Below are 24,788 nucleotides of genomic sequence, written 5' to 3'. Positions count from 1 at the left end.
TCTGGCCACCAAACGCACCTATGTGACCATGGATGTCACATTTTTGGAGTTTGAGACATTTTTCTCTTCCTCATTACCCAATTCTCTTCGTCAAGGGGAGATCAGCAATGACGAGCCAAATTGGCTGTAGTTTGATTGGCCGAATGAACACAACACTGAAATTTATGTTAATGAGGAACCCAATACAAAAAAAGGTGTGACTTCAGAAGCAGATATAGGTTCTAGAGATATGTCTACATCACCTGAAGCTGAAGCTGAAATAGAAAACCCCCTTTCAAACTCTAATGATATAGATATCCATGTTGACTATACTTTACCTTTTAGGCATAATTGTGGAAAACCACCAAATAGATATTCTTCGGACATTGAAGGACAAAACTCAAAGTATCCAACTGCCAACTATGTGTCTACAATAAGGCTTTCCGAACCACTCAGGACATTCGTACACGAACTTTCCTCGAGGAGTGTTCCCACTTCCCACCAATATTCATGAAGCCCTAACAAATCCTAAACGGACCCAGGCAGTGAAGGAAGAAATGGAGGCATTGCAGAAAAATAAAACTTGGGCTCTTGTTCCCTTGCCCAAAGGAAAGAAAACGGTGGGGTGTAAATGGGTGTTCTCCATTAAGCACAAAGCAGATGGTTCGATTGATTGATACAAAGCAAGACTAGTAGCAAAAGGTTACACCCAGACATATGGTGTAGACTATCAAGAGATGTTCTCGCCGGTAGCAAAATTGAACTCGGTTAGAGTATTGTTATTCCTTGCCACAAACCTTGATTGGCCATTGCACCAATTTGATGTAAAAAATGTCTTTCTCCATGGAGATCTGGAGGAGGAGGAGGTCTACATGGATGTTCCACCAGGCTGTATAGCAACTTACGAAGTTGAGGTGGTGTGCAAATTACAACGAGCATTGTATGGCCTGAAACAATCACCTAGAGCATGGTTCGGGTGATTCAACTTGGTGATGAAAAAATGTGGCTCTTAACAGAGTAACTCAGATCATACACTATTCTTGAAGCATCAACATGGTAAGGTCACAACTCTAATAATTTATGTAGATGATATGATTATTACAGGAGATGATTTGGAAGAAATATCAAGACTCCAAGAGCGTTTGGCGACTGAGTTTGAAATGAAAAATCTGGGAGGACTTAAATACTTCCTGGGAATTGAGGTTACTAGATCAAAGCAAGGTATATTTATTTCCCAAGGGAAATATATCCTAAACTTTCTATTTGAGGTGGGACTACTAGAATGCAAACCTGCAGACACACCAATTGTTCAAAACCACAAACTGGGAGAATACCCAGACCATGTGCCAACAAATAAAAACAGGTACCAGAGGATAGTTGAAAAGCTTATTTATCTATCACACACTCGCCCTGATATTGCTTATGCGGTAAGTGTAGTAAGTCAATTCATGCACTGACCAAGTGAGGATCACATGGATGCGGTGCTCAGAATTCTTCGATACTTCTAGGGAAAGGGCTTATGTTCTCAAGAAATAGACACCTCAAAGTCGAGGGATATACAGATGCAGACTGGGCAGGAAATATATCAGATCGAAAATCCACTTCAGGGTACTTCATGTTTGTTGGTTGGAATCTTGTAACTTGGAGAAGTAAGAAACAGAATGTGGTGACTTTGTCAAGTGCTAAAGCTGAGTTCCGTGGAATGGCTAAAGGTCTTTGTGAACTTCTTTGGCTTAAGAGGCTACTAACTGAAATAGTTTTTGCCCCAAGTTGTGAGATGGACCTGTTATGTGATAACCCTGTCCAACATGACCGAACTAAACACATGGAGGTGGACCAACATTTCATCAAATAGAATCTTGAGGACAAAACAATTTGATTCCTTTTGTTAAGTCTGAAGACCAGTTGACAGATGTACTCACAAAGGTTGTATGTAGCAAAATCTTTTACAACTCACTTGACAAATTGGGCATGCGAGACTTGTATGCACCAACTTGAGGGGGAGTGTTGGCATGAGTTGTTGTTAATTAAAGAGATTCTAGGAGAAAGCCTTGATTGTAAATCCCTTGTATCAAGGCCTTGATTGTAAATCCCTTGATACAAGAGACATCCTTAATTCTATTCCATGTAATTGAGAGTGTGAAATAAACATATTTTTTTCCCTTGAATTTAACATTGATCATAGGGTTGGGACCTATGTTGCGGCTTTCATTCCTCAAGAGTTTTTTCTTGGAGATCATTCCTTGACAATTTATTTGTCACTTAAATGGTTATTGTTAGATTACCACTTTACCTAAAAGTTGTTAGGTTGTGGGCCAACAATGTATATCAGACTTTAACACTCCCCCGCACATGCAGTCCGACAACACGTAGAGAGATAAACACACGATAAATAACACCCATGATAGGGAACACAATAATTTTTTTAAACACCACACAATAAATGCGGGCAACAAGACTAGAACCTAGGACCTCCTAGAAACCAGCTCTGATACCATATTAGATTACCGCTTTACCTAAAAGCTTAAGCTGTTAGGTTGTGGCCCAACAATGTATATCAATTTTTAACAGTTATCATTTCTATTTACAGTTTCAGTCTCTTAATTGGAAAGCCAAAACTCCTTCCAAAATCAAGGGCTTTGCTTGGTCTGCAGTTCTTAATAGTATCAATACCAATGATACACTCCAGTCTAGAAGACATTTAAAGCCTTGTGTCTGATGTCTATGTTCTTTATTTCTGATGCAGTGTGTGCAGAGGAAATAGGCTACAGAATTTGTCAGATCAAAAATTCTAAAAGGATTAGGTTAATTACAGGAAAATATGGTGGCAAAAGTGAGATCCTCTCTCGTGGAAATGTAGCGGTGGAGGCAATGGAAGGAGCCACTGAGTGAATCCTCAACCCACACTTCCTTAGGAAATCATTCTAGAGATTTTTCCTATTAATAACTGAAAACTAAGGTATAGTCCCAAGAGGGGGGTGAATTGGGTTTTAAAAATTTCTTTAAGAATCTTTTTATAAATTCTTTCTGAACCTTTTTATATCCAACAATCACAAGTGTAATGTTTAAGTTTTAATCACATAGTCCAGCTGAAAATCGAATTGAAATTTTAAGCCTCTATGAATGAGTATGTCAACTTGATCTTGCAATAATTTCAATCAACACCCAACCAATGAATTCACAATGTAATACTTTCAGTTTTTGAATATTTCAATCCACTCAACAAGATAATCAAAACAAGATTCCCACTATAGATTGAATTTAGCAAAGCTTCCAAGATTTAGAACTCAAAGTAGAGTTTGATAAAAGCCCTGTGTTAATAGATTTAATGAAGCACAATTGAAATTTCCAACATTCTTCCAAAACTTAGAATTTAAATAAACTTTCAATTAATGAGTATTGGGTATTAATCAATCAACGTACTCCCTTATGCTTTCCCCAATAAGTATTGATCAACCAATGTACTCCCGTTTGGTTTCCGCAATCCCAAAGTTAAATTAATTTTTGGTTTATTTAATATCCAATCCACACAGTTTATTGATTTGAAATAAACAACCACGCACTATATATGTGCTGAAAATTAAAGAGAGTTTAGGGAAAGAGAGTGAGACTGAGTTTTCATGACGTTCGGTTATACCCGGCTACATCCTCGCCTTAAGCAACACTACCTAAGGTTTCCACTATAACACTCCTCTACAGGTAGGAGCAAGTGCAACCTTACAATCCCTCCTTCAATAGGCTAGAACACACCTCTCCAAACGATACCCCACGCTTGGTACAACGATTCAACTATCCTAAACTGTCAAGAAAACAAGAACAATTTCTTGCGTACAAGAATTACTCTCAAATAGAGCAGATTAGTACAAAATATAGCACAGCTTATCAATACTTCAATGTAAATATCAATGATGAATAGAATTGAAGCTCAAAGAGTATATCAATGGGATTCTTTCTTTGATTGATTCAAAACTCAGAAGTTTTGCTCAGAGATCGATGAACAATAACTCAGTAATTCTCAGAAAATCTCAGCAAGTAGATATGTGCAAGAAGGCTTTGAGAGAGTATGAGCAATATAGGCTTGAAATTAGATTTTCAATTCTTGGTATTGAATTTGATTTGTGAAATCATGTATTTATAGAGCTAAAAAGTCATAAATTCATGTTGCCCAAGTTACTTGGAGTGTTTCCCAAGTTTTTACAAAGTTTGGGGCACAAGCAACTCAATTTGGAAACTTTAAAACGCTATTTTAAAACAAGTTGCTACGAAGGTCAGTCGCCTAAACCCATCGGGGTCAGTCGCCTGATCTTTGAAAATCAGCTTATTTTCAAGGTCAGAACAAGGTTAGTCGCCTGAACTCACAGGGGTCAGTCTCTTGATCCTATACTGTCTTCCAAATTTAATTTAGCAAAAATTGTCAGTTGCCCAACCAGACAAGGGTTAGTCGCCTGAACAGTTAAAAACACTGTTTTTAAAGTTTGTTTCCAAAAACTCTTGCCAACTTGTTTTGAGACTTTTCAAAGACATTTTCCAGGATTTTCAAAATAAGGTCTCTAAGTCCATAATTAACCCTAGTGAGCTTCAAAGCATTCATTTTGATATTTAAATGAAGTACTTACACAAGACTTCCTTAAGACTTTAAAACTTTCTGAAACTTGAAGTCTTCATGTATATCTTTGCTTTGAGTCCTTCTTGTCTTGAGCTTCAATATCCTTTGAGCTTCCATAAGATTTGTCTGTCTTTGATCCTCTAAGCTTCCTTTTGATCACTTGTTGTTGGAGTATGAGCTTTTAATAATCACTTGTCATCTTGGACTCTTAATACTTGAACTTCTGAACTTCATAGACTTGGTTTCCTAAAACATCATCACTTAAACCACATGTTAAATTTACCTTGATTTGTTATCATCAAAATAAGATTTGAAAGTCATGTTAGGTCAACAATAACTAATCTTTGTGAATGCAATTCGTAGCCCGAGGCTGCACTTGATCCTTTCTAAACTTGCAATGGCGATCAATAGATTCTTTTTGTCTTACATTTGCAGATTCCCTTGAGCTCATTGAAAATCCTGCACATTTCCAGCATTTTTGGCCTCTAGAACTTCTTTTTGTTGATGTCTCATTATTAATTTTGCTTTGATTCCAGTAACTAATTCATCAATTTGTTGTATGATATGCTGATCATCAAAAGCCTTCTTGTTGTGCAACAATTCATATGGAAACGTGATCAACATTAGTGGCATAGCTTGCTTTTGTTGTAACACCACGCATATATTTGGAGTAAGTAAACCTGCCCGGAGCTTCATCTGCGTAATTTAATTTTCATTTGAGGAAGCACTCTTCAACTGTATTAAGCCATTCTCATTTTCAGCAACTTGTTGGTTTGTTCCATCAAAATTATTAATGTGTTCTGCCTCATTGTTTATTACATCAACAACATACTTTGCCAAGGACAACCAAGTAAAATATAGCATGTTTCCATTGTTACCATGTCACACCAAACAGATTCTTTACAAGAGACTCCAATCAAAAAATTGACCATGCACCTTGTTGTCACACCTCCATCCCTCCATTGGACCAACAATGCGACACAGTTGCGGATGTTCCACTACTTCAAGCATCAATTTTTCCACAACTACTTCAGCAAGTAGATTTTTAGAATTGTCACTGTCAATGACTAACTTACAAAGCTTTCTTCCTGCTGCGCATCTTGATCTAAAATGAGTCTTTTGCAGCAAGTCGTCCTTCATTTGAGCCATTCCACAATTTGTATTTCTTTTTCTTTACAGATTGCTACTGCCACATTAGCAATATTATCAATTGATGTCTTCCTTCTAGTAGCAATAACTGAAGGTTTTCTTGACAGCCAGAAAAAATCCAAGCAGCAAAACCAACAGACTTGGTTAAAAAATTTAAGAGGAATTAACTAAATGGATATGTGAAGAGCAATATAGGTTTAACAATCCCAAATGAAGCACCAAACAGTGACAAACACCAACCAGCCAAGGTAGGAACTTCTCTGATACCAATTTGATGCTGCGTGTGTGGAGGAAATAGACTGCTTCTGTCAGATTAGGAATATGGCAGATAAGGGTAATTACAGGGTGATATGGTGCCAAAAGAAAGATCATCTCGCATGGAAACACAGCAGTGGAGGCTACAGAAGAAGCCACTGGGTGAATCCTCAACCACACTTTCAGTTCTCTGGAAAATTCTGAGCAGATTAAAATTGTTAAGCAAAATGGACAAGGAAAATTCTGTACTGTTTCTTCGTTTATCTGGATTCTGGAGCAATGTAGATGTGTATATGCGTGTGTGCGCCTGCCTAGGGAAATGACTATTTCTTGACTACAGCTGGTTCTAACTTCTCCAGACTCAAAAGCCTCATTGATGAATTTCTTGACTACAGCTAGTTCTAACCTCTCCAGACTCAAAAGCCTCTGATGAACTTTGAAAGTAAAGCTAGTCTTAGGAAATGACACACTTTGATTAGACCCTAGCAATCATACTTGGATTATAACAGCTAATAAATGTTATGGTAAATTCTAGCAACACCCCTTGAGTTTTTCTGAATATGACACTCCACTCATTAAGTTTTTGAGAACTACCAAAAACCCTCTTGAGATTTAGGGTTATGAACAAAAAGGACCTTTTCTAGTCACAATTAGCCAATAGTTAAGTTTGGTGAAAAAATTGAAAATTTATTCTGAAATGGACCCTTTTCATTCAATTGTGATTACATAAATTAAGAAAATGACATTAATTTAATAAATTAGGTTGGGAAAATTGGTCAATTAAGTACAATATATTTTGGAAATTGAACTTGAAACTGAATCAGACACCTAGTTTTTGGGTTGACTAGTCTAATTGGTAAGATTGGTTCAGGTCAACTAGTTGACATAAGCATGACAATATAATTAAATTAATATTTTAAAAAAATAAAAAATATAAGAAAATGAATAAATAATACTAATAATTCAGAAAAAATACTTAGACAATTATATTTTTCCAAAATATTTGTTATATATAATTTTCATGCAAATTAAATAATTAAATATATCTTCAAAAAATAAAAGGTAGTTTAAAAGTCGGCTCGGATTGGTTAGTTGGTCAATTGTGGCTTGCTCTCCAGGTCTAGCTAGGTACCATATTTAATAACATAGCAACTTGGATGAAATCAGAAAAAATCAATGAATAGTTTATGAAATATGAATTTTGAAATTTTATTTTATGTTTTTTTAATGCTATTTTTGATGGGTTACTCGAATTTAAAAATATTGAACTATGTTTTATTTGTTTTTGATGCATTCAGTCATTATGCTTTTACGAAAATACATCTAACAAATATTTTGTAGCATTATAATTATAACATATTCTTTATGATTTACAAGTAATTTTTATTTTTTATACATTTTTTTTGAAATTTTTTTGAATAATAATAGAATTATTTTGTCATGCTAATGTCAATTTGTTAACTGAAAGTGATTGGATAGTTTGGATAGGTCAATCAAGATGGTTTGAAGACATTATATTGATCAATTTTCTCAATTTAATTTATTTAATTTATGTCATATTAAAATATCATTTTATTAAGTGTAAAATTCTTTTTTTTTTTTTTACATATACTTAATGGTTGACTAACGGTCAACTCACAGAAGTTTCATTTTGTCAATAAAATTAAACCTTTGGGTGGTTTTCTTTTTATGTTTTCGAAAACTCAAGGGATGGAGTTTCACATTTTGAAAACTTAGGGGATGTTGGATTTTACCCTAAATATTATAGAAAGTGACATTATTAACTAGGTTTCAGTAGTGTGGCAGCACTGCATCAGTTTCTAGCATGGCAAGACGAATGCACATTTCTTTTTTGCTTCGTTCTTTTTCTTGACCCATTTGGTGCAAGCTTTTTGTTGACTTAGCTGGGCTTTGTGGGTGCCTTTTTTCTTTGGATATGTTTTTTTCTCTGGAAGTCTTAAGGGTTTTGGTGTTGGGATGGAAGGCTTATTCTTTGGAGATGTGTATCTTTTGTTGTGGAATGATGTATTTGGTTGGAGTGAAATGCTAGAACCTTTAATGGATAGGAGGTGTCTTATAACTTGGTGTGGTCTAGGATTCTTTTCTAGATTCTATTTGGCGCTCAATTTTCTCTTGTTTAGAGGGGTGCAGCTAGTTGACATGCAAAGGAAGGGATTTTTTAACGTAGTAGTATTTCTTTTTTTTTTTTATTCTATATTTCATTCTTCTATTTTTCTTGGAGTTGGATATGATGTTCCTACAAATATTATATTTCTTTCTTAGTCTTAGTAATATCTCTTAATTTATCTTTAAAATTGTTAATCGTCCCACCCGGGAGTATATAGAGTTAGAGGGGGGGGGGTGAATGGACTCTTTTCGCGTATTTGGGTTTTCTCTACAAAATAAAACTCTTGGCAAGATAGCAAGCAATTACATCACAATATATGGAATGTAAATCATGCACAAGACAAATAATAAAAAGTATAGGGAGAGAAAGCTTAACATCGGAGTTTTAATGTGGTTCGGCACGAAGCCTACGTCCACGCCTTAACACCAAGCCAAGGATTCCATAATCCACTATAAAACTCATTTACAGGCGGAACAAGCCTTACAACTCGGGTACCAAACCCTACACTCAAGAACAAATCCCTACTGCGCTCACCAAGAGCCACAATGATCACCAAGATGCCTTGCAAGTTCGGTTCACAAAGAACCTTCACCAAACGGTTCACAAAGAACCTTTACAAGAAGATGGAAATACAAAGCAATGCTCCTCAAATGAGCTAATATCAATTACAATCAACTCCTCACACTACTCTCTCAAGGAATGATTCAAACAAGATGAATGAGCAAAAGAGATTGAGCACTTGTGAATGATGCAAAGTGCCTAGGTTTTGTACAAAATGATATTTTTCACTATGAACTTGTATAAATCACCAAAACCATACTAAACAAGTTTATGGAGTTGTATTTATGGCCAAAAACCCTTACTAGCCGTTATTGGACCGTTGGGAGCAATTCCCAAAAGAAACTAGCCGTTATTGCGCTGTTTATGATGCGTCTCGTCGACTAGTGACCCCCACTTGTTGACTAGTGGCACTCTGCCAGCAATCGTAAACATTCTGCCTGGACTCGTCGACGAGTTGCACCCAATTGTCGACGAGTGCCCCGAATAAAAAAAACTAATTAACATGAAAGTTGTGGGATTTTTTCTTAGCTTTCCAGGGACAACGAGATCGTCCTTTTTAGACTTTTCTAGCAAAAGTTATGCTCTAAATACCGAAGGGTGTTCAGGAAATTTGATAGATGCATAACTGAGGTTTTAAATCCAACCAAAACCAAGTTTGTAAAAGATTATAACACTAATATAATTTAAAACTTGTCCTTAAGAAATTTCTTTTGAATATAAGATATCTTATTTATGAAAACACATTTAAAAATTCATTTCGATATCTTATATGCTTAAAATGTCCTTTATGAAAATATACTTGACTTTCTTGAGTACTTAGGACATAAAGCATGCTTTGACACAATCGGGATTAAGTATGAAAATGTTCATAATACCAAGATGTTTGAAAACTTGTCCCTTTGGAAAACATATTTTGAGTTCATGATTTTTTTGACAAACTCTTTAATTTAACTTTGAAAACTATGCAAGTTGAGTTTGTGACTTGGTGAAATCCTATAAACTCATGTGTCCTAGATGCATTTGCATTTGCTCAACTCTTGCTTAGAAACCGTGTATGAAACAAAACCGCAAGAGTTACAAAATAAATTGCCTCAAACACACACCCATTACATATAATTCTACCCTAAGCTTCCTTTGGTTGTGCTTGGATCCTTTCCGAGTGAGTGTCATTTTGATCTTTCCTTCTCGAGGTCAACTCAGTCCGATCTTTGCCTTTGATCTAGTACTCCATGTATTCGTCTCTTAAACCTGTACTAAACATGATCTGCAAAGATGGAATGCACTAGGAACAACATGTAGGTTAATATCAAAAACATATAAACCATGATTATGTAGCCCCTAGGACTAACAATCTCCCTCTTTTTGATGATGTCTAACTTATTATTATTTTATTTAGTCTTTGCATTTGAGTTTATACTTACTATAGCTTAACATGCAAAGATTAGTTCACCTAGAACCACTAATGGGTTGTTATCATCAAAACAAGACAATTAAACTCATGTAGCCACTAAGACTAACAAAAATTATTTCTTGGAACATGTGAACATGTTCTGTTAGAGTGCAATTGAGTGTAAACTTCTTGCATGTTGTTGTTTAAGCAACCTAATAGTGTTATGAGTGGAACTTGAACCAAAATTCAATTTTTTCCAACTTGCCTTAAATTCCTTTTATGATATGTTGTCTATATGAACAGAAAAAAAATGTCTAGCTCAATTACCTTTGAAGCTGCTGTGCGGTTTCTTAAGTATCTAACTTCAATGAGTGAGCACTCCTAGTGTTGGCAAACTTGCAACAAAGCAACATGAGTCATGCAATTGACTTCGAAATTTGCATTCATGAAATACTTGTACTTTCACACAATCAAGGTAAATTTTTATAGATTCATTAAATGTCAATGAGTCACTCACAGTGCATAATGTTTAACTTTTGACATGCATTATCATCATCTATCTGTAACTTCAATAATAGCTATTGTTTATGGTTGAAAATTTATTCTAGAGTACATATTAGTATTTAAATTTCATTAAGCATTTTCGGTAATTCTATGCAGAGCTTCCATTGGAACCTTCTCTCTCTAGGACCTTGATTGAGGCAAACGAGTATGGTTGCTTATCCCAGGCATTGACCATTGTTGCTATGTTATCTGCAGAAACTGCGCTGCTTCCTGGACGAAGGTTAATTGATATGAATTTGTTTTTAAAGACTATTCGTGGTGTATATAGTTCCCTCCCCCCCCCCCCCCCCCCTCTTATTTGCATGAGTTTTTGCAGTAGTAAGTAGTGTTGTCTGGAGTGCAAATCGTGGTCAGTGAACTTTATGAATGGGTACTAGAACTGGACGCAAGCTCAAGTCAATCAGCAGCCAAGCTTGAATTAACATGTCCAAGCTTAATTCCATATCATAAATTTAACATTTTTGAGGTCAACTTGAATGATAAACAAGAATTGAGGTCAATTTTGCTACAATATAGTCAATCAGCAGCCAAGCTTGAATTAAAATGTCCAAGCTTAATTCCATATCATAAATTTAACATTTTTGAGGTCAACTTGAATGATAAACAAGAATTGAGGTCAATTTTGCTACAATATATTGAGACTTAATTTGAAATAAATCAGGGTATTTAGAGTAGTTAAGATAAATGTAAAGTCTTAAAATAAGTAGCTCTTCTCTTTGCAAAAATCCATTTCCTCATTAGTACCCCCCCAGGGGGGGGGGGGGAACTTGTGCTTTAGTACCTGATAAAAGAACTAGTGAGTTGCTCACTCACCCTACTTAGGTGGTGAAATTTCAATGTCCTTACCTAGTTTATCCACTTCACAACAATCCAATCATCACCTTCTACTGAGAAATTGGAAAAGCCCCGACTCTTTGCCTTCTTGAGAATGAGATCAAGAGCTTCAAAGCTGGTTCATTTGGTGTTGGAAAGACATTGATCTTCATAGTCCTGCCTAAAATCCCCAAAGACAAGTTGTCCGGGATTACCAAACTTCAAGTTGTGCTTGAACTGGTACTGTACACAGAACAAATAATGAGGAGATTAATTTATGTTTATCATAATAACAGGAATTTGTTAAATTATTTTTCAAATAATTTGAATATTCCAGAAGGGATGAACCCATGCACATGAATTTGTTGAATATAATTTTTTAAGTGTCAAATCTCTTTACACAATACCATCAGCAGTTACAGAAGTTTCAGCTGCATTTGTGGCAATAATAGGATGCATAGAGTTTGGAGGCGGAGTGAATGCCTGTATTTGTACAATTACAAACAACATAAATCATCAACCACAAAAAAATAAGTGGATGGATAAACAAAGGTAACAGTCTCAGACATTAAATTGTGCTTGCAAAGACAATAAGGGAGAGATGAACACTAAAGTGGGATGGAGGGGCCTGGCATAATCCTCTGCGTACTATTTTTCACCTTCTATTATTTTAATATTTATGAATCCCCAAATTAATACCATCCTGGGAGCCTCACAAATTCATGGTTATTGTTGTAATAATTGAAGTGCTAGCAGCTTCTATGAGGTTATAAATTATAATGCTATCTACATCTTTGAAGTTGGAACTTCAGTTCCCTGAATAATGAAGGATAAAAATTGCTGAAGACCTACCCATAAGTACCATAATGCTGAAGTCATCTTGTTAGAATTGCAAGTCACAACATTTAACACCATACCCATGTCATAATTCTTGTAATATTGTTTATGTTACTAGCGAGCAACTTGTTTAGTCAGATACCTCATCCTAGCTTATTAGTTGCAGCATTTACTGAAATGTGTGCATTTGAATTTCTCTTAACAAACTTCTCAATATAATATATCCTTTTTATCACCATTGTATTTTATTTTATGCAGATTTTTCAGTCATCATCCTAGAAATCCAACTGTTTAGACTCTTACATACTCATCTCTAGAAATAATAGTACCTTGACCATCTTTATGGGTTTGGTGTTGCTCTGTTAATAACATTTTTGTAAATCTTTACCTTTTATTTTGTGGGTACTCTAACTAAATGAAATTTGGTTGTTGAGATCTAATATTAATGTGGATATTTTATTTGTAATGCAAATATTTGCGTTAATGGTCCCCGCACGTTGTATCGTCCCTTATTTCTATCTAATATAGCTTCTTTTTTTATTAAAAAAATATATATTTGTGTTAATTTTTACAATTAAATTTACACACTTGCAAACTTCTTTATGTTGACCTGCATGAACTTTCTTCCAATGTCATAATAGCTTTATCCGTGCTTGCAGCAAGGGCACTGAAAAGAAGAGAAAACATGCTTCCTTGGACCTTCCTGATGGTTCTGGCTGGGGTGATCACATCCAATTCCTACAGATATATGAGCATTGGGATCAAACTGACTATAACCCTAATTGGTGCAAAGATAATGATTTGCAGGTAAGTCATGTTATTGATGACTTTTTCCAAGACATGCCTGACATTTTCAGTTATTTAGAACCTAGCTCTCTAGGATAAATCTAGCATCAACATAATTTTGTGGCCTGTCTGTGTGGTTAGAGTGAGCTTATTTTATAGATAATCAAGGTCTTAATCTTACACCACAATGCGGAAGATTTTTTTTTTTTTTGTTGGTTGCCTGTGAATTAAATCTCTGTTGCCTCTTTTCCAGTGGTTGCAATTGGCCCCTGGCATTGAGATGTCATGAATGCAAGTAATTGGCTGAATTGTGGGGAAACATTGTTATTGGGATAAATACCATCTTGATGTAGTATATAAAGTATGGTATATAATTTTATGAAGAATGTTTAAGATAGGAAATGTTCATGGAAACTTGCTGGTTGCAGGTGCGAGGGATGATGTTTGTCAAAGATGTCCGGAAACAGTTGTGCCAGATAATGCAGAAAATAGCAAGAGGTTAGGTTTCAATGTTATTGAGGAGCTTAGATTTTTCTGAACAAATATCTGAGGTTTTGATTTGAACCTGATGCATTCAGCATATAAGTGTAATTTTAACTTGAACCTGGTATGCTGGAGATTTCTAGGTGATGTTTAAATCATGTAATGGAATGGATGAGGAATGTAATAAAGAAAGTAACCGTGTAAAAAATTTTATTAATCCATAACATAGAATAGACAAACTTTTGCATGAGTAACACTTCTGCAAATTATCTCCCTATACAATTCCTGTTCCATTCCCACTGTATTCCATTCCATACAAAATTAGTTTTTCTGAATAAGATGCTTCTGATTCAAGAACTATGTTAATGCTAACATTATATTTTCATAGTATGTAGTCATTGTTACATTTATTTTTGTCCATCAGGCAGCATGGTCTGTTGTAGTTGTACTTCATGGAGGTTTTGTGAACACATTGATTCTCTGGTATTTTGTCTATATCCTTGTGAAACATTTGAGACATCATTTATCAACTATTTGTGTCTACAAGTTTCTATTGGAAGTATCGGACTAAGCAACTAGGCGAAGCAATTGCCGCGAATTTACTTGCACTCCTGTTGGTTTCTAGCTGAAACTTGGTTTCAGTGGCATTGTTTCGTAGTTAGTTTATGGAAAAAATTATAATGATTCTCTGGTATTTTGTCTATATCCTTGTGAAACATTTGAGACATCATTTATCAACTATTTGTGTCTACAAGTTTCTATTGGAAGTATCGGACTAAGCAACTAGGCGAAGCAATTGCCGCAAATTTACTTGCACTCCTGTTGGTTTCTAGCTGAAACTTGGTTTCAGTGGCATTGTTTTGTAGTTAGTTTATGGAAAAAATTATAAAGTTCACGTATTTTTGGCACCTTGTAATTACACAAAATTTGTTCACATAAGAGAATTGATTTTATAATTAGAATAATAACCTTTTTGTAAATAAAGTTATCCTTATTTGCTATTTTAATTCTAATGTGGCACTGACACATGCATCTCATTGTACTAATTTCTTCTGCTCTCCTGATTAATTCTGTTGTCCATGGAAATAGGATCGTTAGATGTACAAGCAGATGAAAGACGGAAAGAAAGATTGCGGGATTATAAGAATTTAAGGAAGGCTTTGTGTGTAGGCTATGGAACCCAGCTTGCTGAACGAATGTTTCATCATAATGGCTATAGAACTCTAGGCTTCAAGCCACAACTTGTTCAGGTTTGAACTTCAAAATATTCTAGTCTCTGTTTTGTTTTTTCTGTTGTTAAACTATGATTCACATGAGCATAGACTTAAAAAATTATGATAGAACATACTTTGTTTTGTGTTGGGAGAAGGGGGAATTGGAAATCTAGGTCAATCTTTTGGGTACTGAACATGTGTAGTGGATATTCACTCTTGTTAGGCTTTTGAAAACAACTTGTTGGATATTTTAAAAAAACGGAGACTAAGGATAATGGGAAAAGCTGATTTAGAGACTACATAAGGCTAATTTTTATTGAGCAACAAGCTATTTATTTATACAACATAATGAAAACTGAATTGTAGAAAAATATGCTACTTGTTGAGCATAACAGCTAAGTGCCTAAAAATCAGCATGAAGAAATGGTTATAATCCTAACAAATAAAACAAATTCAGCTCCTAAAGAATAGCAACAAATAAAACTGATTCAAATCCTAAAGAATAACAACAAATAAAACTGATTCAACTCCTAAAGAATAGCAACAAATAAAACTGATTCAACTTCATGAGTCACACCAGTCAACACTCCTTGACTCTGGAGCTGCGTACACCAAGCTTCTGCCTCAAGAATTCATATCTAATATTCGGAATTGCCTTTGTTAGGATATCAGCACTTTGATTTTCTGTTTTGCAGTAGATCAACAGCACTTTTCCTTCCATTTGTACCTCTCTTAGAAGATAAAATTTTATTTTGAAGTGTTTTGTTTTGCCATGGAACGGTGGATTATTAGCAATTGAAATTGCAGCTTGGTTGTCCACAAAGATTTCTTCCTCCAAGTATCCATTCTAAAAGCTGACTTAACATTCATTTGGTGTATAACCTAGCCTTTTTGTGCAGCAAGAGCCAGCAACATCCTTATGGTATCCAACTTGGCATCTGGGCCAAAAGTTTCAGAAAAATCTACCCCAAACATCTGGGCATATCACTTGACAACAAGTCTTGCCTTGTACTTGTTTACAGAACCATTAGGATTGAGCTTGGTCCTGTAAACCCACTTGACTCCTATAGCTTTCTTGTGTTTAGGTCTCAACTCCCATGTCTGGTTTTTTTCAATCATCTTTAGCTCCTCCTTCATTGCAACTCTCCACTCCTGATCAGTTGTAGCTTCTTCATACCCTGCAGCCTCCATTACAGTAACATTACACCTCTGATAAATGTCAGAGAGTGATCTGATTCCTCTAACAGGTTCATCATCCATATCATCATTCTCCTCCAGAACCTCAAGCTTCTTTTCATTCTCCCAACTCCAGTTATCTAACTCAAGGAATTGTACATCCCTGTTGACAATTACTTTGTTGCTTTGTGGTATATAGATCCTGTAGGCCTTTGAAAATGAGCTATAGCCTACAAAAATCCCAGATTTTGCTTTTTTGTCCAATTTGTCTCTCTTAACTTGAGGGATGTGAGAGAAACATAGACAACCAAATGTCTTCAGATTAAGCAACTTTGGTTTATAGCCATACCGCTTCAAATGGAGTCTTTTTCAACAAAGCTTTTGTTGGCAAACTGTTTAGCAGAAAAACTGTTGTATTTACAGCCTCGGCACAAAATTTCTTTGGCAGCCCTTTGTCATGAAGCAAGCAGCTTGTCATCTCCATAATTGTCCGATTTTTCCTCTCCACAACACCATTTTGTTGAAGAGTGTAAGGTGCTATCAGCTAATGTTCGATGCCTGCATCTTCACAAAACTTGTTAAATTTTTCAGCGGTCTATTCAATTCCATTATCAGACCTGATCACCTGCATTTGGCATCCGCTTTGAGTTTCAACCCAAGCTTTAAACTTCCCGAAGATGTCAGCAACCTCAGATTTAAGCTTTATAAAATAAATCCAGCACATTCTTGAGTAATCATCAATGAAAGCAATATAATACTTATTGCCATTCAATGATGGTGTTTTCATTGGTCCTCCCACATCTGTGTGTATTAATTGCAGCCTCTGTGTAGCCCTCCAAGCCTTGTTTTGTTGAAAAGGAAGTCTGGTTTGCTTCCCATACTGACAGGCAGCACATTTAGGAGACTCCTCTAATTCAGGCAAGCCTTTCACCAGATTGTTCTTCTTCATGAAAAGTAGAGCGGCATGATGGAAAGGCCCCAATCTCTTATGCCAAAGCACTGTATTGCTATTTTCTTTGTGTATAGCAGCCTGCTCCTCTTTCATCAAATCCAAGGCAAAGGTTTTGCCTTTCATTTAAACTTTGAACACCTTTATGCCTTTTGTATCTTTAATCACACAGTTTTTGTCTTCAAACAACACCTTATAGCCTTTCTCCAACAACTGAGTAACACTCAAGATTTTGATTAATTTCAGGAACATATAAAACATTAGAAATTAATTTCAGACCTGTGTGGCCTTCAATTACTACCGTTCCTTTGCCTTTTACTGTAATGTGTGCTCCAGTTCCAATTCTAACTTTAGAAATAGCAGTCTTGTCAAACTCTTTGAAGAGCTCTCGATCATAAGTCATGTGGTTTGTACAACCACTATCTATAAGCCAGCTTTCTGTGGAGTTGTTGGTGGCAAAGCATGATACCACAAACAACTGCTCCTCTTGAGGTTGATCCTTAGCAGTCTTGGCTTCTCCTTGTTGTTGTTGAGTCTTGCATATCCTTTCCATGTGCCCTAACTGACCACACTTGTGACATCTTACATTTGGCCTCCACCAACACTTATTCTGTGGATGATTGGTTTTTTTGCAGTAGGAGCAAGGTGGAAAGACTTGAGTGTTGCCGCTTTGGCTATTTTTGTTGTTGCTTGTATAACTTCCAGGCTTGTTGTTTTTGTTTTTTTTTTTTTTGCCCCCATTGTTGTTCTTTCCACCATTGTTGTGCTATGATTTGGCTTGAAAAGCACCCTCCACAGATCCTTCTTGCCTCATAAGCCTCCTTTGTTCTTGTGCTTGTAGTGCATTCAACAATTCTGCCAATGTAATGCTTGACAGATCTTCTGAATTTTTCGAAGATGAAATTGTAGCCTCAAAACTTTTCAGGAATTGTGACTAGGACCTTTTGAACAACTTTAGAATAAAAAAAATCAGTACCAAGGAGTCTTAACCTTGTTGAAAATGCCAAGAAGTCTATCAGAATATTCCTTAACTGTTTTTGATTCTTTCATCTTTTGTATCTCAAATTCTCGGATCAAATTCAGCACTTGCATCTCTTTGACCCTTTCATTTCCTTTGTATTCTTGCTTCAAAAAATCCCAAATTTCCTTGGCTGTTTTCATTGTCATTATTCTAGTAAAAATGGTGGATGAGACTGCTGCAAACTAAGTTGCTCCTGCTTTTGATTTTCGTTGCTTCATCTTCTTTGGACTTTTGATTTGTGTAAGAGTTGGATTGTTTGGTAGGGCTGGAACTTCATATATTTGTTCAGCAGCTTCCCATAGATCATTAGCATCAAGATAGGCGTCCATTCTAACAGCCCACATCTGATAATTTGTTCCATCAAACACTGGAGGTGCAATTGCAGTGAATGAATTTTCTGAATTCATTTTGAATAGGTTGTTGTGTTCGAGCTCTCTCAATCTCATAGGTCCCTCAAGACTATAGTTCTGATACCAATTTGTTGGATATTTTAAAAAAAAATGAGACTAAGGATAATGAGAGAAGCTGATTTAGAGACTGCAGAAGGCTAATTTTTATTGAGCAACAAGCTATCTATTTATAAAGCATAATGAAAACTGAATTGCAGAAAAATCTGCTACTTGTTGGGCATAACAGTTAAGTGCCTAAAAATTAGCATGAAGAAATGGTTATAATCCTAACAAATAAAACAAATTCAGCTCCTAAAGAATAGCAACAAATAAAACCGATTCAGCTTCATGAGTCACGTCAGTCAACACAACTGTTGTTCTGTCGTTCCAATAATACCCTTGCTTATTACAATAGGTACATCCGTCTTCAGTGCTGAGACCAGATGAGGAGGGAATGCTCCCAAATTATGTTGTGTATCATGAGCTCATTGCCACCTCGCGTCCATTCATGCGCAGTGTTTGTGCAGTAGAGATGCCATGGGTCATGCCTATCTTGAAGAAGATACAGAAGCTAAATATTCACAAACTAAGGTAATTAAATTGGAATTCTCCATTCAAAATGCCATTGTTTTGCTGCGAGCTTTGTATATGTCCATTTTTAACATGTTTTGTGTGCACATATTTTGTGTTTTTCCTTTTTTTTTTTTTCCTTCATGCGAAGCAGTGGTGGGTCCAATTGTTCAGAGGAGAGAGCCCAGGGAGAACCATTGGACTTGCCGAAGAAAGAGGTTGAAGTTGCTGCGTCTTGTGACGAACGTGACAGTAAAATACAGGCTGCTCGGGACCGTTTTCTTGCTCGCAAAGGAAAGAGATAGCATTGTTGACTTCTGCCAATTGGAATTGAGATTGATGAATGTTTCAAGACCTGATTTTCATATCAGTGAATGCGCATACGTGCACAGTAGACCATGGGGGATGGAGGTCTGCTCGCTTAATGTGAACCTATTTCTACGAAACTTTGGCCAACTATAGCATTAAGCGAGCATTGTATCGTCAATGTGTTTTCCTACCATTTGCAAGCCTCTCTTTCTACAGGGGAGCTGTTGGGGTTTCGGAATCCCAATTTGTAAAACTAGTATTTACCCAAAACAAGTCTTCCCATCTGTGGCGTGGGAATTATCGTTTATGCTTTGACAATTCTCCTTCTTGTAGCAAGCTCATTTGCAGAATTAAATTGTGCCCAAGGTGCCAATTTTTAACACCTAAAAATTCAAATACTAAATTTCTTCACTCTGCAACTTACATGTTTAACATTGTCATTTGATTAGGTTATTTTAAGGTAAAATTAAATAATATAAATCTTTACAAATGGGTTGAAACCACATAACAATATTTAAACCTAAGATTTAACATGGAGAAAATTTGATTAATTGGGATAATAGATGCATTTAAATGTGTTTGTACCTTGAGACTTGTGCAAATTTAATTATTGATAATTCTTATATTGAGATGCAATAGACTGAAGCAGTTAATTTTTTTTGTTTTTTTGAGAACCATGAATCTTTTTCACAGATTAAATAAATATTCACACCAAAAAAATATGCTTAGCACTTCATATGCATATATTCAATATTCTAGGTTTAAGAAAGTAATATGAGACCTCAGCAAAAAATTTAACAGTTTGAACATGCACCGTTGCACTACTAGAAAGCAGTCAAAAACAAAAAAGGAAAAAAAGAATTAGGTAATCAAAATTGCAATGACCTTATGAACCCAAAGGAATAAAGTAGAAAACACAAATGCCTATCACCCGAAAAGTTCAATTTAAAATATTTGAAAACAAGGGCAACAATAAACTAATAAACAAACAAAAAATTTATTTCATTTATTTGAAGGAACTTCTTTCAAAAATTTGAAACTTAGGATCTATTCCAATAAGACATTGAGTTGAGTATGCCTATATTTTAATGTGTTGTTCATATCTAACTCTCTACCTTATAAGGATCCCACTTAAAATACAAATTTCAAAAAACAATGGAGTCAAATTAAAAGAATGCCTAATTTGCTTTGATGCTTATCCTTTGCCCATAACAACTTTGAGTTTTTTTATAAGAACATTATTTTTATTTAAAAATATACAAAAGTATACCTGTCATTCAAACATATGCTAAATTGTGTTAAAAGTACAAATTCATTTTTCAAAAGTCGGTCTTAATCAACTGACTTTTGAAAAGTCAATTTATATGTAAATTTGGATTAGAAGCTAACTAATTTTTGAAAATTTGATTTATATGAATATCCTATACGTTTCAACTCTTCATGATTAAATAATTAATATTTTTTTAAAAAAATACTCAAATCACCGTCATATAATTGTTACTACCCCCTTTTTGTAGCACCACTTTACTTCTAACTAAAAAACTATACGCCCCTACGGGCATGACGCGGTGGAAATACATCAACAAATAAGAAGGAGTATCGAGGGTTCAATTTCAGGTAAATACATTCACGGAACCAGCGGTACCTGCGGATGGTGAGAGTTTATTTTGTGAGCCAGCGGGGACCGTGGATGATAATGAAAATATGTCTCGAGGGTTGGGTTGGCCGAACGTCCAACTAATGCCCAGAAGCCGTGTCCGCATTCCAAATTTTGCCCTGATCAGCGAGACCTGGGGGCGGAGGACGATAATCCGTAGGTTTGGTGCCGCACCAAGGGGTTCGTTGGTGGCTGGAGTTCCTAAGTAATGAAAAAAAAAAAAAAACTAGCTTATACTATTAGTATTCAATTATTGGCTTTTAGGAATGACATTTTACAAATACTATCTATTATTCAAGTGGATTAACCAAATATTCAAAGCATTTTGGATAATGTCATTTCAAAAAATATATTTTTCCTTTATTATTATCAAAATTTATTTGTTTTATAAAAGTACCTAAATAAATTGAATGATATGTATACACACATATATTTGTTAAAACTAATAGTGATATATATTTTTGAAAATTGAGTTTTGTATAATAAATATGAAACATAATGTTGTTAACATCAAAATAGAAAATATTTTTCTTAATCTTAGAACTATTTAGTATATATCCACTCCAAAAATGAGTAAAGATAAATAATATTAGGAATATGATAGTTCAAAGGATTCAAATTTATGTTGAGTTCATCACATATTACAAATTAATAAAATTCTTTTTATAACTATTCAACAGCTCAACTAAATGAAGACGGATTTAAATTAGTATGTTTATGTAAATGAATATATTTAAATTTTGATTTTTAAAGTCTACCTAAGCATGAAATCGCATTCGCTTGTAATCGACTAATGATAAGTCAATTTCAGCCAGCGGGCATGGATGCAGGATTTTAGAAGAAATTAACTAACCATGCTTAGTTAGATTTTAGCTTTGTGAAATTGAATTATCATTACTGGGTCATAGGTTGAAAGTGCATGCATGCAAAAGTTTTACATGGCACTGCTCGACTAAATTAGTCAGTGCACATGCATGGCACGTGTATATATTTTTTTTAAGAAATAAAATATTATTTAATAGGATTATTTTTCCTATTTACATAAAAAACTAAACCACATATAAAAAGATTGACTGATAAATTATTTCTTTTATAAATATCTAAATAAAATTTCTCCTCCCCTTAAAATTCCAAATAACTAATAAAATGAGTTGAGTTAATTCTTATAAAGCTATATTAATAATGGTGAAATCTATTTTACAATTTTGAGCCACACCCATTTCATTTAATTCATAACTTTTTTTAAAAAAATTATAAATGTTATCTATATTAGTAGTTTTAATTTTTTTTTTTGATATATAAAATTTGTATTTTAAATCATTTGCCTAGAAAAAAAGAATGTTAAATTATTACATTACAATAATCAAATGGTTTTTTTGATTCCATAAATGTAAGGCACAATCACACACACATGTGCATATATATATATATATATATAGAGAGAGAGAGAGAGAGAGAGAGTGTAATAATCCAAAAAATATATATTAATTAATTAATTTGGTGATTAATTAAATAAAATAATAAATAGTATAATATATATATATACCTTGTCCTTTTCTCCCACTCTCTTCCCTTTCCCCACTTATTTTTTTTCTTTCATTTCCCTCCCATTACCTACGTATCCATCCACGACCCCCACCTCATCGTACATATACCTTGTATCCTTCTTTCCCATGCAAATACACCACATCTCTCCATCATTCCCCATACAAGACAGACAAATTAACCTCTCCCCCCAACGCATGTCTCTTTCCTTCCATTAAACAAGTCTTCTTCCTCATAAATGCATACATCTCCATCCCCAACACATGTGCATATATATATATATATATATATATATATATAGAGAGAGAGAGAGAGGAGAGAGAGAGAGAGAGAGAGAGAGAGAGAGAGAGAGAGAGATCTTTCAAGCATATTAAAATCCACATTGTATATTATCATCTAATTAATAACATGTACTTTTTTAGAGTATCATCACCATCATCATTATATGTACGATGATCATCTCATTAAAATTTCAATGTTAGCGCCGCTGATAGATTCTTATAAGTCTTCAAAACTAAGTTCCTACATATCGAGAAACCTATTTTTGAACTTCCTCTCTAAAGTGACAACTGCCGAAATAGGTGAGATTATCACCACCTCCTTTCTTCAACAATTTACTCATAGTAGTGCCCAATTTTTTATCTCTCCGCACATTTAGGCTTAACTTCCCCTGATAAGCATTATACCCTTTTCTTGGACTATTATTTAGGAGAGGCAAAGGTTGGGAGAAGAATCATTTAGAGAGAAGGAAATGACGAGAAATGGAAAGTTTAGGAAAATAATTGTTTGGAGAAGAGGAAAGATACTAAGGATGAATATATTCATAACTAAAATTGAAAACTTCTTAAATATTAATGGCAAAATAGGTATTACAAAATTTTGTCATAATAGACTATTAAGAAAAAGACTTTGTGCTTTTTGGGAGTAGTATTAATTAGTCAAGTTCAATTCAAAGCAACTTATGAGCTTTGGATTGAACTTAGCTAGTGCAATCACATACCAATTAAGTTAAACTCAACCAGCACTTGGTCACCTACCTTAATTTTAAGTTAAAATCAAACATGTTAATAGTTCAATCCAGCTTAGCCCATTAATATATGTAGCCAAACGTTTTGAAGAACTAACCTTTTCTCTTTGGAACCATAAGAAAGATGATAAACCAAAGAAATTAAAAAGTAAAAAATATATATATATATATATATATATATATATAAAATAATTACATGTCCAATTATAAACAAGATCGTAAAAATTTGTCTAGTACTTGAGAATATATGTTCACAAAACATTAAAAGATAATCATGAAAAGATCAAGTTCAAACTTTATGGTTTCTGTAATAACCCAAGAAAAAAAAAATGAATAATAATAATAATAGTTAGTATTAAAAAAAAGAAAGTGTTTCTCTGTTAGGATCCTTGATTCCATGTTTGATGCCTAAGAAAGACCTTGTCTAAGCGAGTGCTCAGAGACCATTGCGGCTCAGTCGCTCCCTGGAGGTCGGCCTGGTCAAAATGGAATTTCATAAGATAAACAGAGTAGACACTGTTTATATACGTAAATAAGTACATAAAATAATGTTTTGACTGACATAATTTGTAGAAATATATGATAAAATAATAATAATGTAAGTATCATATGCGGGGCCCACAAGACTGTGTGGAGCCCACGTGAGTCCCGAAGCCGTATAGAGGTTTACACGAGTCTCAAAGCTATTTAGGATACATAAAATCGTATAAAAATTATTCGAGTTACGTAGGATCCATTCGGGTCTCGAAGTTGTGTGGGGCCCACAAGACCGTGTGGGGCCCACATGAGTTTTCAAAATTTAAATTTAATTCTTGTTCAAAAATAAATAATAAAATAAATAAATACTCAAAATAGTTTAAAAGTAATAACAATTATAATAATAATGATAATAATGATTAAGAAAAATAATAAAATAATAAAATAATTAATTAACTAATTGATTAATTAATTAGGTAAGTGATTAATTAAAAATTTATTTAATGGGAATGGTGGCAAGCACTCCCACATGGCCTCCATCCCCATCCCATACTCAACCCATACCTTGCCCATCCCTTGCCCATTCTTTAATTTTAAAAAAATTATAATTTCACCCATCTCCCCACACTTTTATAAATTCCATTTCTTCCCCAAAATTTTCCTATAAATAGGGAGCTCTCAACCTTCATTTTTCACAACAATTTTCTAAGGAAGAGAAGGATTAGTGAGTGAAAGAATTTGTGGTGGAGTGAGAATTTTGAGTAAGTTCTCACTCACCCACTCTTTCCGATCTCATATCTTAAAGATAGTTATTGTGTTCGTAGCACACGGTAAAAGAAGAAGGTAAGTAAATTTTGATTATGTTAGTTTCTTTTTATTTTAAATTCATACCCGAGTTTATTT

At 34.6% G+C, this 24,788-nt stretch overlaps 1 protein-coding gene across 2 annotated transcripts in view; it reads left to right on the top strand.

Moving 5' to 3' along the window:
* Positions 1-19,598, top strand: part of LOC131144718 (probable pre-mRNA-splicing factor ATP-dependent RNA helicase DEAH4) — a 38,569-nt gene extending 18,971 nt beyond the window's left edge. For both annotated transcript variants that reach the window (XM_058093553.1, XM_058093554.1), the window contains exons 11-16: positions 10,729-10,852; positions 12,942-13,089; positions 13,497-13,566; positions 14,641-14,801; positions 18,716-18,891; positions 19,025-19,598. In XM_058093553.1, the coding sequence (XP_057949536.1) occupies positions 10,729-10,852; positions 12,942-13,089; positions 13,497-13,566; positions 14,641-14,801; positions 18,716-18,891; positions 19,025-19,175 (830 nt within the window). In that variant the 3' untranslated portion in view covers positions 19,176-19,598. The remainder of the gene's footprint in view (positions 1-10,728; positions 10,853-12,941; positions 13,090-13,496; positions 13,567-14,640; positions 14,802-18,715; positions 18,892-19,024) is intronic.
* The last annotated feature ends 5,190 nt before the right edge of the window (positions 19,599-24,788 follow it).

The sequence above is a fragment of the Malania oleifera genome, chromosome 12, assembly GCF_029873635.1.
Source record: "Malania oleifera isolate guangnan ecotype guangnan chromosome 12, ASM2987363v1, whole genome shotgun sequence".
Taxonomy (NCBI): Eukaryota; Viridiplantae; Streptophyta; class Magnoliopsida; order Santalales; family Ximeniaceae; genus Malania; species Malania oleifera.
This window is presented reverse-complemented; position numbering and strand designations above follow the sequence as displayed.